Source organism: Callospermophilus lateralis, chromosome 11, assembly GCF_048772815.1.
Source record: "Callospermophilus lateralis isolate mCalLat2 chromosome 11, mCalLat2.hap1, whole genome shotgun sequence".
In the NCBI taxonomy this organism is placed as follows: Eukaryota; Metazoa; Chordata; class Mammalia; order Rodentia; family Sciuridae; genus Callospermophilus; species Callospermophilus lateralis.
Window position 1 is genome coordinate 14,971,326 of NC_135315.1, and position 15,723 is coordinate 14,987,048.

At 52.6% G+C, this 15,723-nt stretch overlaps 3 protein-coding genes across 9 annotated transcripts in view; 2 read left to right on the plus strand and 1 right to left on the minus strand.

The window, feature by feature from the left end:
• Positions 1 to 4,593, plus strand: part of Strada (STE20 related adaptor alpha) — a 32,812-nt gene extending 28,219 nt beyond the window's left edge. For 5 of the 6 annotated variants that reach the window (XM_076869271.1, XM_076869273.1, XM_076869272.1 and 2 more), the window contains 3 exons: positions 2,741 to 2,982; positions 3,596 to 3,638; positions 3,909 to 4,593. In XM_076869271.1, coding sequence (XP_076725386.1) covers positions 2,741 to 2,982; positions 3,596 to 3,638; positions 3,909 to 4,061 — 438 coding nt within the window. In that variant the 3' untranslated portion in view covers positions 4,062 to 4,593. The other variant, XM_076869276.1, reaches the window with a different exon arrangement.
• A 3,724-nt stretch (positions 4,594 to 8,317) lies between these two features.
• On the plus strand, positions 8,318 to 10,843 carry Limd2 (LIM domain containing 2). Its single transcript, XM_076869520.1, has 5 exons — positions 8,318 to 8,433; positions 9,168 to 9,261; positions 9,396 to 9,440; positions 9,520 to 9,659; positions 9,737 to 10,843. The coding sequence occupies exons 2-5, from the start codon at positions 9,220 to 9,222 to the stop codon at positions 9,894 to 9,896; spliced, it is 387 nt and encodes a 128-aa protein (XP_076725635.1). The 5' UTR covers positions 8,318 to 8,433; positions 9,168 to 9,219; the 3' UTR covers positions 9,897 to 10,843.
• Positions 10,844 to 11,931: 1,088 nt separating this feature from the next.
• The window catches only part of Map3k3 (mitogen-activated protein kinase kinase kinase 3), a 69,447-nt gene continuing 65,655 nt past the window's right edge, over positions 11,932 to 15,723 (minus strand). For both annotated transcript variants that reach the window (XM_076869519.1, XM_076869518.1), the window contains one exon: positions 11,932 to 14,618. In XM_076869519.1, coding sequence (XP_076725634.1) covers positions 14,390 to 14,618 — 229 coding nt within the window. In that variant the 3' untranslated portion in view covers positions 11,932 to 14,389. The remainder of the gene's footprint in view (positions 14,619 to 15,723) is intronic.

Below are 15,723 nucleotides of genomic sequence, written 5' to 3' on the forward strand. Positions count from 1 at the left end.
GTACCACAGTCTGGTTGGACAGGCCCAGGGAAGAGGCTGATCCAGACCCCATCAGAATCAGGAAAGTGGACCTAGAAGAGTCATCTGGGCAAGGGTTACCTGGGTTCCAAGTGCCTGGAGCATGGCCTAGAATGAGGAGGGGGCAGGCATGAACTCTCAGTAAGCCTCTCTCTCTCCCACCTGCGAACTGTTCCCCCTGTGGGGAGAGGGAAGCTTAGGAATGGCCAGACCAAGGGCTGGGGATGTAGCTCAGTAGTAGAGCCCTTGCTTAGCTTGCATGAGGACTTGAGTTTAATCCTCACTACCACATACACACACAAAATAATATATATATATGTGTTATATAAAATAATAATATATGTATATACATACACACATATATTTTTAAGCAATTAATAAATATTTATATTATTATTTCATCTTTAAAAATTCACCTACAACCAGGTATGGTGGTGCCCACTCGTAATCCCAGCAGCTCAGGAGGCTGATGCTGGAGGATTGAGAGTACAAAGACAGCCTCAGCAACTTAGCCAGGCCCTAATCAACTTAGCAAGACCCTGTCTCAAAATAAAAAATAAAACATGGGCTAGGGATATGGCTCAGTGGTTAAGCACCCCTGTTTTCAATCCCCTACCTCCCCTACCCCCACAAAAAATTGACCTGCACAACTTACCATGGCAATATGGTTGAATAATATTAGGGTTGGGGGTGTAACTCAGTAATAGAAACCTTATCCAGCATGCTGAAGGCCCTGGGTTTAATTCCCAGCACTGTAAAAGCCACAAAAAGAATGACCAGATGAGCCCTCTAGAGGAGGGGACCAGGGAGGTTTTGAGGAAGGAGGCATTTGGGTCAAGCATTAAAAGCAAATATCAATTTACTGTGTGAAGAATGGGAACAAAAACAGACTCTTGAAGGAACAGGATCTTCTAGGCACAGTGCCACATTCCTGCAACCCCAATGACTTGGGAAGCTGAGGCAGGAGGATTATAAATTCAAGGTCAATCTCAGCAATTTAGCAAGACCCTGTCTCAGAATAAAAATAAAAGACCTGGGGATGAAGCTCAGTGGTAAAGTGGTCTGGGTTCAATCCCCCAGTACCAAAGAGAGAAAGAAAAGGATCTGGTGAACAACATCAGCAAAATGTTGTCAGAGGCTAAGGTACAAGTGCTTTTGGGGTGGGGGAAGCTGCTTGGTGATGAGGCTGGAGAAAGAAGCAAGGGAAGCTCAAGGGCATCTCATGAAGAGCTTTGTATTCCATTCTAATGTATAATTAGGCTCCTATTGCAAAGCATATGGAGACTTGCTAGAGGGATTGTTTGTTTGTGGTTCTGGGAATGGAATCCAGGGCCTCATACATGCCAGGCAAAAACACTCTTTTATCACTGAGCCACATCCCTAGCCCCTACTGGAGGATTTTAAGTATGGGGTGATTGCATCAGACACATATATTTTAGAAAGGTCATTCTAGCAGCTGGATTCCATCTGGTAGATGAGTCAGGGGGGTGTAGAAATGTAGGTAAAGTGCCGGGCACAGTGGCTCACACCTGTAATCCCAGCAGCTCGGAAGGCTGAGGCAGGAGAACTCAGAGTTCAAAGCCAGCCTCAGCAATAGTGAGGTGCTAAGCAACTCAGTGAGACCCTGTCTCTAAATAAAAATACAAAATAGGGCTGGGGATGTGGCTCAGTGATTGAGTGCCCCTGAGTTCAATCCCCAGTACCAATAAATGAATGAATGAATGAATGTAGGTAAAGTCCCAAGAAAAATAATTTAGTAACAGAAGAATGCTCAGGTTCAGATTTACTTATTTATTTATTTTTAAACAGAGAGAATTTTTTTTTAATATTTACTTTTTAGTTTTCAGCGGACACAACATCTTTGTTTGTATGTGGTGCTGAGGATTGAACCCCGGGCCACACGCATGCCAGGCGAGTGCGCTACCGCTTGAGCCACATCCCCAGCCCTCAGGTTCAGATTTAGAAGCAGCATTTATGCAGGTAGAACTTTGTGCAATGCCTGTGCTTTTCAATATGGCGACCACCAGCCACCTGCAGTTATTAGCATTGAAAATGTGACTAGATTGAGGGGCTAAATTCTAAACGTGATTTAAGATAATTTTTAAGTGTTAATAGCTGCTACATGTGGCTAGTGGCTACTACACAAGTGCAGCCCTAGAGAGATTCCTAGGTTTCTGGCTTGGGCAGCACATGAAGTTCAGGAGGACAGCAGTATTCAAAGTGGACTGTTTTACATGTATTGAGTTGAAGGCTTTGGAACAGTCACCCAATCCTGGCCTGCCCTGGCACACTGCTTCTGCAGCCTGCCACTGTAAAAACCCAGGATATGGTACTATAGGTTCTGCATTGTGGACCCAGTTGGACCCACCTGGGTATGGCAAATGGGCTGGGCCTCAGAGAAAGTGACCTGGCTGCTGCCTCTACGCTGAGATGAAGGCTTTACAGTTAAAGAAATTTGATGTCTTGTAAAGGGAGAGAGGCAGTGGTGGCCCTTCCAGCGATGGTAGGGGCACTTCTTGCAACCCCTCCTCTCCTTCTCTAGGTAGTGGGGAGCTGCTGCGTCAGTGGCCAGCATTCCTTTGGAAAAGTTAGACTTATTCCACTTCCGTCTTTTCTCTGTTCCCAAAAGATCATTTGCTTATGGGGAAGAGTTTATTTATGAAGAGACTCCTAGGTCTTCCAAGGCCCCCTCCAGCCCAGGCCCTGGCTCTGTCCTTCCCAGATGCTGCTGGAGAAACTGAATGGCACAGTGCCCTGCCTGTTGGACACCAGCACCATCCCTGCTGAGGAATTGAACATGAGCCCTTCACGCTCTTTGGCCAACCCTGGCCTGAGTGAGAGCCTGACCACCAGCAACCCCCGGCCCTCCAATGGCGACTCATCTTCCCATCCCTACCAACGAACCTTCTCCCCCCACTTTCATCATTTTGTGGAGCAGTGCCTTCAGCGCAACCCAGACGAAAGGTATCCCTCTGGCCTTGGAGCCAGGCTTTGGGGTAGCAGAGGGAGCTCCAGAGTTGGGGCAAGACTTTTATTTTTTTTATTTTATTTATTTATTTATTTATTTTTTGAATGAATTTTAATGTTTTTATTTTTTAGTTTTCGGCGGACACAACATCTTTGTTTGTATGTGGTGCTGAGCCTCGAACCCGGGCCACATGCATGCCAGGCGAGCGTGCTACCGCTTGAGCCATATTCCCCAGCCCAAGGGGGCAAGACTTTTAAAAGATGTACCTCTCATAGAATCTATAAGGGAGCTGGGGCTGTAGCTCAGTGGCACAGTGCTTGCCTGGCACGTGTGGGGCACTGGATTCAATCCTTAGCACCACATAAAAAAAAAAAAGTTCTGAAACATTAAAGAAGAAGAATCTGTATGGGTTTGGGCTTCCTGGAAGAATGAGGGGCCAAACAGTAAGAGAGATCAGCTCATGAATTTGCTAAAAAGCCAGCCTGGATAGTTCTGGCTGTCATTTTTGGTGAGCTGAGGGAAGAAGTAGAGGTACCTGAGGATATGATGTCAGCAACAGGAGGTGGAGCTGGGCATGGGTGATGTGGATCTCTTCACCTTCTTCTCTAGGCCAAGTGCCAGCGCCCTCCTGAGCCACTCCTTCTTCAAGCAGGTACAGTAGCACTGCCTCAGTTCCTGTTTTTTTCTGGCCTGTTGTTCTATTGCCCATGATTCCTTTAGCTGTGGGGTGTTCAGGAATTCTCAACTATTCCTTTTGAACTAGAGAAATGACCATGTTTCTGAAGCCACTAAAAGGCACTGCTCCTTCCTCTCTATCATATTTTGGCTATGACAGGCCATCTGTCACTGGGCCATTGTTCCTGCTCTGTGTTATCCTGGGGCCTGAGCAGCAGGATCCATCACCCAGTTCTCTTCTCCCCAGATCAAGCGACGTGCCTCAGAGGCTTTGCCTGAATTACTTCGTCCTGTCACGCCCATCACCAATTTTGAGGGCAGCCAGTCTCAAGATCACAGTGGAATCTTTGGCCTGGTGACAAACCTGGAAGAGCTGGAGGTGGACGACTGGGAATTCTGAGCCTCTGCAGACTATGCATGTTCTCCAACCTAGGGCATGCAAGGCCCAGGAGCCCTTGAGGGCTGGCACATTCCCACCCTCGTGGGTGCAGACTGGGTAGAAAGGACCTTCTGTCAGCAGAGCAGGCTATGGACTGATTGGAAGGGCATCCAGGAGAGATTTCTGCACTGCTTTTGAAACAAGGGAATCCCAGGCACCAGGGATTGGGAAGGGTCAGAAAGCTGACACGTCCTGTTCTATGAACTCAAGCAACATCCTCAAAAGAAAGAAAAGCTGCTCTGGCCTTGAGGCTGAAGTCTAAGTCCAGGGTTTGACTCATCAACTTAGGGAACTGTCACCACCTCTTCCCATCACTTGTTCTCTTGCCAGCCTGATTGTATTCTTTTCCTCTGCTCTCAGATCTATTGGTCCATAAAGGGGCAAGTCATTAGCAGTTTGCTTCCCTTGCTCTGAAGCCTCTCCTTAATAATTGAAGGGAAGTGTCTGTCTTTTTTAAGCATCAAGTTAATAAAGCTGGGGCAGTCCATCCTTATTCCACTTATCTCTTGGACCTTGACTCCTAAACCTTCCCATAATTCATCTGTGCAGCTCTTTCCTTTCCCAAGTATCCATCTTAACACCTGCCAGCTGCCCTGGTGCTTCTTCCAAGGGCCATAATGTCTTGCCTTGCCTGAAGGCTTAAAATCCTTATGCTGTGTTAAGTTTCATTGTCAGAACAAATTAAAATTTTCAGAGAACCTTTTAGAGAATGGCTTAGTGTTTGCAAGCTCGCAGAAACTATAGGCTTGCTTACTGGTATTTGTGCTTCCAAGGATGGCCAGGCTCAGGCTCTCCTCATTTCACCCTGGTCCATTCCACCCAAAAATTGGCCTACAAGTGATTGTAGGAGCATAGAAGGGACACCTTTCACTAGGTAGATAGACCAGTTTCTTTTAAAACCCATAAGAGATAGTCTCTTAAATACCCCAAGTTTTAAGACTATTAATTTTTGCTTGTGGCCATCAAACCACCTGGAGCTGGAAAGGTCTGTGTGCTAAAGACTAGCACTCTGCAGGACCTCTTCTGGGCCACTGAGGGTCTGGGCAGAAGATGCTCACCTTCGGCAGGAAAGGGTGGAGGGTTTTGTCTTGTAACCTGACTTGTGGAGTCTCCCTACCGTGGGTACTAATGTCCAAAGAGCAAGAAACCTTAGAACAAGACCTGCCCACTCCTGTCATTTTTCTTTTTTTCAGTACTGGGGATCAAACCCAGGGGTGTTTTACCACTGAGCTATATCCCAGCTCTTTTTATTTTGAGACAAGGTCTCTCTCACTAAGTTACCCAGACTGGACTCCAAACACTTGTGATCTTCCTGCCTCAGCCTTCCAAGTTGCTTGGGTTATAGGCGTTTGCTCCTGGCCCTGTCATTCTTGTCAGCCAGTGAATGGGAGCAAAAGGATGATTCCAACCTTGGTCTCCTTTGTGGTGCTTCACAGACATGTGCACGTTCATTTGCATGTGTTTGTGCATGCCCCAGCACAGTGCTTTCTGCCTTGCTGGTCCTTTCTGGTGAAGACTCTGGCCCAAGCACTGCAAATGTCAGATTAAGGAAGTGCCCCTCCCTTTTCCCTGAGCCTGCTCTGAACTATCAAACACCCTTACTTTCCACTTCCTGAGAAATTTTAACACTAGTTTAAAGAAAACATTTATATTTCTTCCCTTGAGCATTTACAGGAGCTGAGGTGAAGATAGGGGTAGAGGACCTGAAATGCAACTGAGAAGCTTCCATCACATCTGTTTCCAGCCCTTCTCCTAACCCCTACCCAATTCATTTTTTCATGGAGTCTTAAGTTCCCTTGTTTTGTTTTTTGGTACTAGGGATTGAACCCAGGGGCATTCTACCACTATCACTGGGCTGCATTCCAGCCCTTTTAAAAGTTTTTTAGACAGTGTCTTGCTAAAGTTGCTGAGGCTGACCTTGAACTTGTGATCCTCCTGCCTCAGCTTCCTGAGTCCCTGAGATTACAAACATGTGCCATTGTAACCAGCCTTAAATTTCCTTTTCTTAACAACATATCACCATATTAGTTTTCTTTCCTTCCAGATTGCCTTCTCCACGCAGTCAGCTCATCCTCAACACCTAACTACTGATCTTGTGATAGTTTCCTGCAACTCAGCCCACAGATTGTCCTGGGCACAATATGGTCCTCAGGGCTGGCTCCCAGATCGTGCTCTGTAGGCAAGAAGCCTGCCCCTAGTGTCTGGGAGGGCTTCACCTTTCTTGTATCAAACAGCTCCCTTGGATGACAGGTGTGGACACTTTCCCCAGAGACACATGCAGTTGTGGAGGGTTCTCACACCTATAAGGGAATCCTCAGGCCCACAGTGCCAGGAAAACACAGGTTCCTTTAGAGGTGAGCCAGAGGGCTGACAGAGAAAAACCAAATACAGTGTGGGTGCATCCAGCCAGCCAGGAAAATGTTTGGGGGCTGGGCAGCTCTTTGCTTCCCCGCCAGGTGGCAGGCAGGGAGCTGTTCTGTTCCCTGACAAGTGTGTGGGCCCAATCTGGAGCCACCAGTTCTATTCCTGCCATAGTGTGGGAACATGCTGTTTAGTGCTGTGTTTTGTGAAACAGCTTCCAGCCTGGTTTCAAGCAAAGCCAAATGAGTCGCTGGGACACACAAAACCCCAGCCTCTTTGCAGAGGTCCACAGGGACTCCAGCACAGCTGAGGTTCCACTCACAAGTGGCTGTCACTTTTAGACCTGCTCTGTGCAGGGCACACCTGCAGGAGGCAATGCTCCTGCACTAACTTTGTTCCCCTGAATGTCACCTCAAACTTTTAGGCCTTAGCTCCCTTTTGCAGAATGAGGTTTGGGTGCTCAGAGATTTGCTTGCTGGTGGGATGGAATAATTTTTTCCCTGAGGACTTGCCCTTGGTATCCTTGGAGGCCCAGACGTTAGTGAAACAGACTGAATTGAGGACCCGCTGAATTAAGAGGAACTTCCTCGAGGAGAATGGAAAGGGAAGGCTGCAACCCTCACTCTAACAGGGGCCAAAGAAGCTGAGAGGGAGACTCCTGCTTGGCCTATAGAGCACAGGCTCACTAAATATATGTGTATTTTGTCCCGTTTTGCCTCTCTTCAGGCCAACTAAATCTACATATGCATATCACCTGGCTTTTGTTTCTGTAAGTTGTGTCGGCTTCAGTGTCACGGGCTAGAGAAGCAATCTAGCTGTTTCTTTCCAGTTTGGTCAAACTGCATAAAGTTCACTTTTCCTTTTCTTTTGCCTCTTTCTTATGCGGGCTGCAGCTGAATCCAACCGCCAGAAAACAGGCAGGGGCCCTGGGTCGGGTTGCCAGTAACATTAGTAAGGCCACAAAGTCAGGCCACAGAAAGGCTTCAAGACGCCGGTCCTGGGATAGTGGGTGCTCTGGGAAACTGCGGCCAGCAGCCTTGTCCGCCCCTGTCTACCGGGCAGCAGAAGGCGCATTGGGGTAGCAACCCTGCCCGACCTCTCATGCAGGTCAGTTCCGTGGCAAGCGGCCAGCCAAGGCCACTGACAGCGATTGCCCTGAGCCCTCCCTGCGGCCCCTAGTACTGGCCTCGCAGCCTCGCGGCGGGCTTGGCGGGACCGCGTGCCGCTGCCATCTTTCTCCGCGGGCTGTGCGGGCGCGGGAGCGGCCCCTGGCGGCGGGAGGACCCCGCAACCCGAGGGGGAGCGGGAGCCGGAGCCGAACCCAGGGTCCCTGCCCTGCCTCCGGGGTCGCCCCAGTGGGGTCTCTCAGGCTTCGGGGCCCACACTCCGCCGGGCGGCAACAGGAGCTGCCTGAAACCTGCGACCTCGAGGGCCAACGGGCAAACTGAGGCAGTGAAAGGCTCAGGCAAGCTCGAAGGGGCTGTGCCAGTAGCGTCGTGTCCTGAAACCAGAGCCTGCACTGGTCCCCGCAGGAGGGGGCGGTGTGGAACCTCGGGCTCCGGTCCCCACCTCTGTCTTTTCCTCAAGCGCGGCTGCCCACGGCCCGGCGTCGTCGAGAGCCGGCAGACGGGGCGGCCGGTCCCTGGAGCCCGGCAAGCCCGAGAGGCTGCGTGGGGTCCGCGCGGGGGTCAGACAAAGGCGGGGGAACAGCGAGTCGGAGAAAGACAAAGCGCAGAGGGGGGTCGGCGGCAGCGCCCGGGCCCCGGAGGCGGCTCCGGGCACGGCAGAGCCAATGGGCGGGCGCGGGGCGGGGGCGGGCGGGGGCCGGCGGGGGCGGTGCCGCGATAAGGCGGCGGCGGCGGTGGCCGCTTGGGGACCACTGGCAGCGGCGGCAGCTCGCGCCCTCACCTTCCTCCCACTCGAGGCGATCCCCGGAGACCGACCCCCGCCCCGCGGCCCAGGCCGGGGCCCGGTGAGACGCGCGGGCGCCCGGGGGGAGGGGCCAGCATCCGGCTCTAGGGCCCTGGCGCCGAGGTTGGGGACGAGGGCCGCCTCTGCCTCCGCCCGCGGGGTCCCAACGCCCAGCGACTCTGTGCTTCGCTCTCGCCGTCGGCCCCGAGCCTCATGTCTGCCTTCAGGGCCGCTCCCCAGCGAGGGTGGGGCCCGCGGGAGTCCCCCGGTCTGGGGTCTGTTTCCCCGGGCCCAAGGTGCCGGGGCCGACTTGGGGCTGCGGCGCGGCGGGGCGGGGCGGGGCGGGGCGGGCGCCCGGGCCGGGGCGCTGTCCAGGGGCTGGGTGCCTGGGCCCCGCGCCGGGCAGCGTGCAGCGCGAGTCAGGCTGGGGCAGCGGGTTTTCGCCCGGCCGCGTCCGCCCCGCCCTCCCCTGACCTCCCCTCACCCCAGGAGGGGTCCCAGCCTGCGGAGCGCCCGAGGAGGCTGCGCGGGACCTTTTGTGCCCGGCCGCTGCCCCATAACTTTGTTCTTTTCCCACACATGGTTCCACTCCAGGACCCCTGCCCCTTGGGGAGCAGCGTGGGGGACGGGCAGGCAAGAGGGTGGGTGAGGGGCGGAAGTGGCAAAACCGAGAGCAACAGGAAATGACTTAGGGAAAGTCCCAACCACAGCCCCCCAGCCCCCTGCCTGTAAACACCCCCACCCTGCAGCCTGGAGAAGGCTCGTGGGGCCCCATCGACTGACTTCCCCTTGCAGAACCCAGCCGGTGCCGCGTCTCTGCCTGGGGCCTCCATCACCTCTTCAAGCCATGTTCCAGGCTGCGGGAGCCGCCCAGGCCACCCCCTCTCATGTAGGTGACCAGCCGGGTGGGAGGGACGAGGGGAGAGGAGCTGTGTGTTTGCCGGGCACCCTTTGCCCCCTCTTGACTGCCCCTAGGTCTGGGCTGGGCCGCCTCAGAGCCTGCCCTGACTGTCTGTCTCTCAGGAAGCCAAAAGCAGCGGTGGCAACAGCGCTGTGCAGCGCTCCAAGGTAGGGCCCTTAGGGTGGGTGAGGGTGGAGGAAGGAGTGGGCGCTGGCCAGGCTCCTGGCTGAGCGTCCCTGGAAACAGTCCTTCAGCCTGCGGGCCCAGGTGAAGGAGACTTGTGCTGCCTGCCAGAAGACTGTGTACCCCATGGAACGGCTGGTGGCAGACAAGCTCATTTTCCACAACTCTTGCTTCTGCTGCAAGCACTGCCATACCAAGCTCAGGTGCGACCCTGCCCTGCCCACCCCTTGCCCTGCCTCTAGTCCTGACCCGGCCTGACCCTGTTGCTCTGCTTCCGCAGTCTGGGCAGCTATGCCGCGCTGCATGGTGAGTTTTACTGCAAACCCCACTTTCAGCAGCTGTTTAAGAGCAAAGGCAACTACGATGAGGGATTCGGCCGCAAACAGCACAAGGAGCTCTGGGCCCACAAAGAGGTGGACCCCGGCACCAAGACAGCCTGAGGCCCTTCTGACCATCCACTCCCTCAGCGGAGGGCCTGGAACTGGGCGGTGGGAAGGGCGGGAAAAAGATTCTCTGGGTTTGAGTAGGGGGCAGAGTGGGAAGGGGGAGGCTTGCTCAGGCAGAAGGTTCCGGGGTAGGGCTCTGCTCCAGGATTCCTTCCTTCTCCTTCAGTGAGGGTCAAGGGGTGGGAACCAGGATTGGGGTTTGTTCACCCTGCTTCCTTCAGGCAACCCCACCTCACCACATGGCCCCCTGGGAGGCCGCCAAGCCCAGCTTCCCTTTTTAGGTGCCTTTTCTCCAGCAAGGAGTCAGCATGCCCCCCTCAGGGTCCCAAGCTCCCTTACTGCCACCTGGGCCATGTTGGCCCCCATGTCTCCCCATCTACCTCTGCCCTTAGCCTGGTCCTGAGCCACAGACTGGGAGGAAGGAGAGTGAGAGTGTCACCTGCTGGACCTCAAGGATGCCACAGCAGCTGATGGGGGAGGGAATGGGGAAGTAGAAGGCAAGGCAGGGCCCACTGCCTTGGGGCTGGGACCCCCTTGCACCATGAAGCTAAAGTCCCCGCCAGGCTGAGCGCTTCTGAGACCTTCGGGGGCCAGCAGCAGCCATGCCCCCTCCTCTCCCTCATTTCTGCCTTCTGACTGTTGTGATAACCCTGTTTTAAACATGTTTAAACAGATCTGACTCTATTATGTGGCCTGTTGTGAGGGCTCTTGTGACAGGATGCCCATTGACCACAGGGAGGGGAAGGGGTTCAGGGTTAGCCCAGAGCACTCCTGCCTTTGATGGAGGGGCAGCAGTGACAAGGAAATACAAGCTGCTTGAGAAAAGGGGTGCTCTCTGCTCAGCCAGGGTGCCGCACGGTCAAACAGTGTGATTCTGTAACTGCAACTCCACTCTCCCTTGATCTTTGGGTTGGTTGACTTCCCAAGCCCATGGCCTCACATCCACACCCCTGTTCTGAAGAGAGGAACCAGAAGCATCAATGTCATCTGGGGGGCAGGGCCCAAGGCAGAACCCTTCAGCAGAGTCTGTCTGACCCCTTTCTATGGGCTGTTCCCAGGTGTGCAGCTCCCCAATCCTATCCCTTTGCCTTGGAAATCTGCATGGAATGGTGGGAACCCACAGACCTGGCAAGTGTTGCTAAAGGTTTCCTTTTGTCCCTCCTCCTTTTTGTGCCCCTCTTATTGCTGTGTTCTGGGGAGTGGGGCAACTACAGCTACCCCTATCAGGTCATCCAAGGAGAGGTTGTCAGCTGTTCTGAGAGCCCAGGCACACTGAGAGGTGACAGTGTACAGCAGAGAAACAAGGCAATCTTGGAAGATTGGGTTTTCCTGCGCAGACCAGCTGTCCTGACTTCTCCAAACTGCCTGTGGGATAGATAAGGTGGTGGAACAAGAGGATAGACACCTCTAGAACTTGCTGCCACTGCCCCATACAACTCGACTTACTAATAAGCAGTGTGTAGGAACTGGTCTCAATTCCTGGTGTTGAGGTAAGCACTGCTCCTTGAGGAAGTAGACACAATGCTTAGTAAGCCAACAGCACCCAAGGCCTGGATCCTGGGAGCTGTTAAGAGCCTCTCTCAGGGAAAGCCCAGCTTCCTATAGTGAGGCCTCTGTTGGGGACAAGGACAGTCTCTGTTCAGAGTTAAGCAACAGCAGCAGCTGAGCCAAGGAGAGATGCTGGAGGTGGTTTCTGATAATGCCCTGCAGGATGGGTCCAAGGGGAGCCTCAAAAGAAGACCTTACTAGATGCTATGAGGGTCCCAGGAACTAAGCCACTGGTGATGTTTAGGTCAGAAAGGCCAACAGCGCCTCAGTAAATTGGCCCTAATTTACCACTTTCAGGAGAGGGAGTGGAGGAAGGAGGGCACACTGAGGTAACAGTAGTACCTAACCAAGTCATGCCAAGGCCCCTCTTGGCATCAAGTTCTCTCCTGCTTGAGGCACCTTGTTACTAGGTGCCATCCCCAGCCCCTCCCAGGCATACACCTACTCCCCCCAACCAAAAGCACCGCACAGGACCCCCCTGGTATAAATGATCCCTTTTATTGTAAGTAATGTGTGACACTGGCCTGGCTTTGCACTGCAAGCCCTCAGTCAAGATACAGTCAAATAACTATGGCTGCAGGTTCTTCTGCACAATCCACAATTCAGACACAGACAGAGCTGGGAGGGCAAGAGGGGCAGAAGGGTGGCAGCACGCGAACTGGCCCAGCCCTGGCCCTTATGTGTGGGGTTGGCCAAGGCAAACATACCCCATGGAATGGTGAAGAATGGTAGCATGGCCCCTTGCCATGGCAAGCCTGGGGCTGCAAGGAAACTGCCCTCCAGAACTTTGGGGCCCAGGCCATCCTAGAGTCCCAGAATTTTTAATCTTGATTAGTTAATAATAAAAAAAATAAATTAAAATTAAGCAACAGCTTGGTCCTGAGGATGCTGATCCAGCATGTCCACAGTTTTTGGCACAAAAGTCGGTCTTTTTTGATTTGGGGGGAGTGCAGGGTTTGTTGGCTTGTTTTAAATTTTTATTTTAAAAATAATCCCTGTGAGGTAAGACCCCAGGGGTAGGGCTCTGTAAGAGCCTGAACCTGGGTCATGCAGAGTAGCAGAGTCGTCTCACTTAGTCTCATCAGTGGCACCATGCTCTGTTTCCTCTTGGGAAATGGGGACTGGGGACAGGGTATGGGCCAAGGAGTGCTACAGCCATCAGGATGGAGTCCTGGAGAGGCCGAGCTGCCTCTTGGCAGCTTTGGTCAAGATGAGGGGCCAGTCCCCACCCTGGGCGAGGTAGAGGCAGGAGCATGTGTGCTCACTGGCCTCAGAGGGCAGTGATGGGTAGAAGGTGGCCTGATAGAGGCCCCAGGGGAAAAGGGATGGAAGGGGGCCCAGGCCCAATTGGCACCGTGCAACACACATTCTGCAAAACCAGCTGCTTTCATTTTCTCTTCTCTCTCTTGAGGCGTCCATCACCTGTAACAGTCTAGAATTGATATATAAAAACCATCAAATATGATCTGAGATATAAATTAACAAGTACAAGGCCTCACATTACATGATGTGAAAAGGCTAAAAACAGCGATAGAAACTACATTCATAAAAGTGCATCGTCAACATACAACGAAGGCTTTGGCTTGTTCTGTGCCCGCGGGGTAGTGGGCATGGCTGGCAGTGAGCTGCCTGGCGCTAATCCCCAGTTCCCTGGAGATGCCCATCCACGGGCACTAGCTTTTTTTTTTTTTTTTTTTTTTTCCCTTTCTTTTATGATAACTCCCAAGGAAACTGGGTGTTGGGAGGGAGGAGCTCTAGCAATAGGCACATTTTGGAGGGGAGGGGCCGGAAGAAAGGACCAGCGCCCAGGCTGAGGTAAATATGGCCAACTCTAAGCTGCTTGGAGATACTGGCTCCCCACTGCCATTCCTCCCAAGAAGGGAAAGAGGCTGAGACCTCACAGGGATGGGCAAGGCTAAGGAAGAACAGAGCTGGTGGTTTTGGACACTGCTGGTTGCAGCACATGGGCTTTCCCTTCTACTAGATGGAGTGGGCTTGGCCTGGCAGGGACATGACTTACAGGCAGAGACAACCCCTGGGCTCTCCTGAACAGCCTTGCTGGGCCCACTGAGTTGTCCACCTTCCTCTCTGCTTCAGTGAGGAAACATGCCAGGCCAGAAGCACAAAGGTCATCCCATCAACTCTTTAGAATCCAGCCCAAAGCCCAAGCTCACACAGGGGTACTCAGAACCCAGAGGGCACAGTCTCCAGTTTAGAAACTGGATACAGCATAAGAGTGACTCCAACTTGTAAAACAGAGACAATTGCATTGATAAAACTGGGTCTCCCCCCTCAGTGGGGGCAGCCATGTCTCAGGCTCCTGCTTGGGGATGCAGAGTCATGGGGGCAGGCAGGATATGTTCCTCCTTCCCTGAATAAGGCAGCATAACATTTACTTCATTCATCTTTGGTAAAGACTAGGACTGGCAAAACTGACTTGGGCCTCTGTCTTCCCTCATTTGTGGGACACTGGGCTTTACCTCAGGCTTGAGTGGGCTCATCCAGCCCAGAGACACCCTGGTGATCTCCAGACATTGGGAGGAGAAACAAAATAACACTCTGAATGAAAATAACACTATTCATACCCTTGAGTCAGTCCTGTACCCCCCACCCCAGGCTTCCCAGTCAAGGGCAATGTCAGGACAACCCCAAGGGCAGGGCCCGCAGCTGCCTTACACACTTTCCCAGCCCCTTCCCTCCACACTGAGCTTAAGACACTGGAGCTCTTGGGTCTGGCAGGCTGGGGGCTCCCAGTCCTTGAGGCTACAGCCATCCCATCCTAGCTGAGCCCCATTGGCAGAAGGGGCACAGACAAACGCTGGCTGGATTGCAGCTCCAAGGTCCACAGCCTGGTCTGGGAGAAGCAGCAACTTCACTGCGCCCCACAGCAGCCCCCGCCTGTGCAGCACGGGGCAGCCGGCAGCAGTGGCCTTAAGAGCTCAGTATACGAGCTGTGCAAAGTGGTGTGTGAGCAGCTCCTCAGCTGAAGGTCTCTGATGAGCCTCCACAAAAATGCGCCTCAAGAAGTCCCGGCCATGTTCAGAGATGTGGGAAGGCAGCTGAGGGTTGGTGGGCTGGGTGGCAATCTTGAAAATAGCGGCCATAGCTTCATACTCTGCCCAAGGTGGCTTCTCTGTCAGCATTTCCACCACTGTGCAGCCCAGGCTCCTGGAGAGAGAATCTCACGTCACCCCTTGGCCAGTTCTAGGCTCCCAGCTGCCTCGCCCACCTTTGTGAAAGGAGGTGCCTTCCTCAGATCACACTGAAGTGCAGGATGTGCTAAACTGAGGAATGAGACTCCTTGAATCCCAAGACCAGAAAACTTTGAAACACTCTTTGCTCTTATCCATACAGGCCTCATCAACCTGCACAAATCACTCACCTGGGTACTTACTTCTTCATACTGGAGAAAAAGGAACCACTGGGCACTGACAGAGCTCCCAGTGGGCTGGGAATGTGTGCTAGAATGCTTGCCTTGCACATGGGAGATTCTTGGTTCCATCCCCAGCACCATACACACACAAAACCCAAAATCTCCAAGATAATTATATTAATTTCCTATTGCTGCTGTAACAAATTATCACAAACTTAGTGGCATAACTACAACACATACTTATTATCATCCGGTTCTAGAGATCACCAATCTAAAATTAGTCTCCCCAGACTAGAGTTAAGGCATTCATTAGCAGGGCTTATTCCTTCTGGAGGCTTTTGAGGGGAGAATTCATTTCCTCACCTTTCCAGCTTCTAAAGAAGGCCCCCTGCACTTCTCTTTTTCTTTGTGTGTGTGTAAGTGCATGCACGCATACGTGTATACACTCAGATCAACCTGAGCCTTGCTCTCTCCAAGCATGTGCTGTATTTTATAATGAGCTACACTCTAGCCCCACCTGTGTTTCTTGGCTCATGCACCTGCGTGGCTTACTCCAGCCTTGTGTTTTCATTGTCACACTTCCTATTTCCCACTCTGACCTCCTGCCTCCCTCTTTATTTTTAATTTTTGTAGTGCTGGGGATCAAACCCAGAGTTTTACACATGCTAGGCAAGTGTTCTACCACTAAACTACATCCCCAGCCCTTTAGTTTTTGAGATGGGGTTTCGCCAAGTTATCCAGGTTTTCCTGGCCCTTTAAAAAATTTTTTTGTTGTTGTTTGCTTTTGATTCAGGATCTTGCTAAATTGCCCAGACTATTTTTGATCCTCTGCCTTATCCTCCCCAGTAGCTGGAGTTATGGGAGTGTGCCACTGCACCAACTGAACCCCCTTTTATAAGG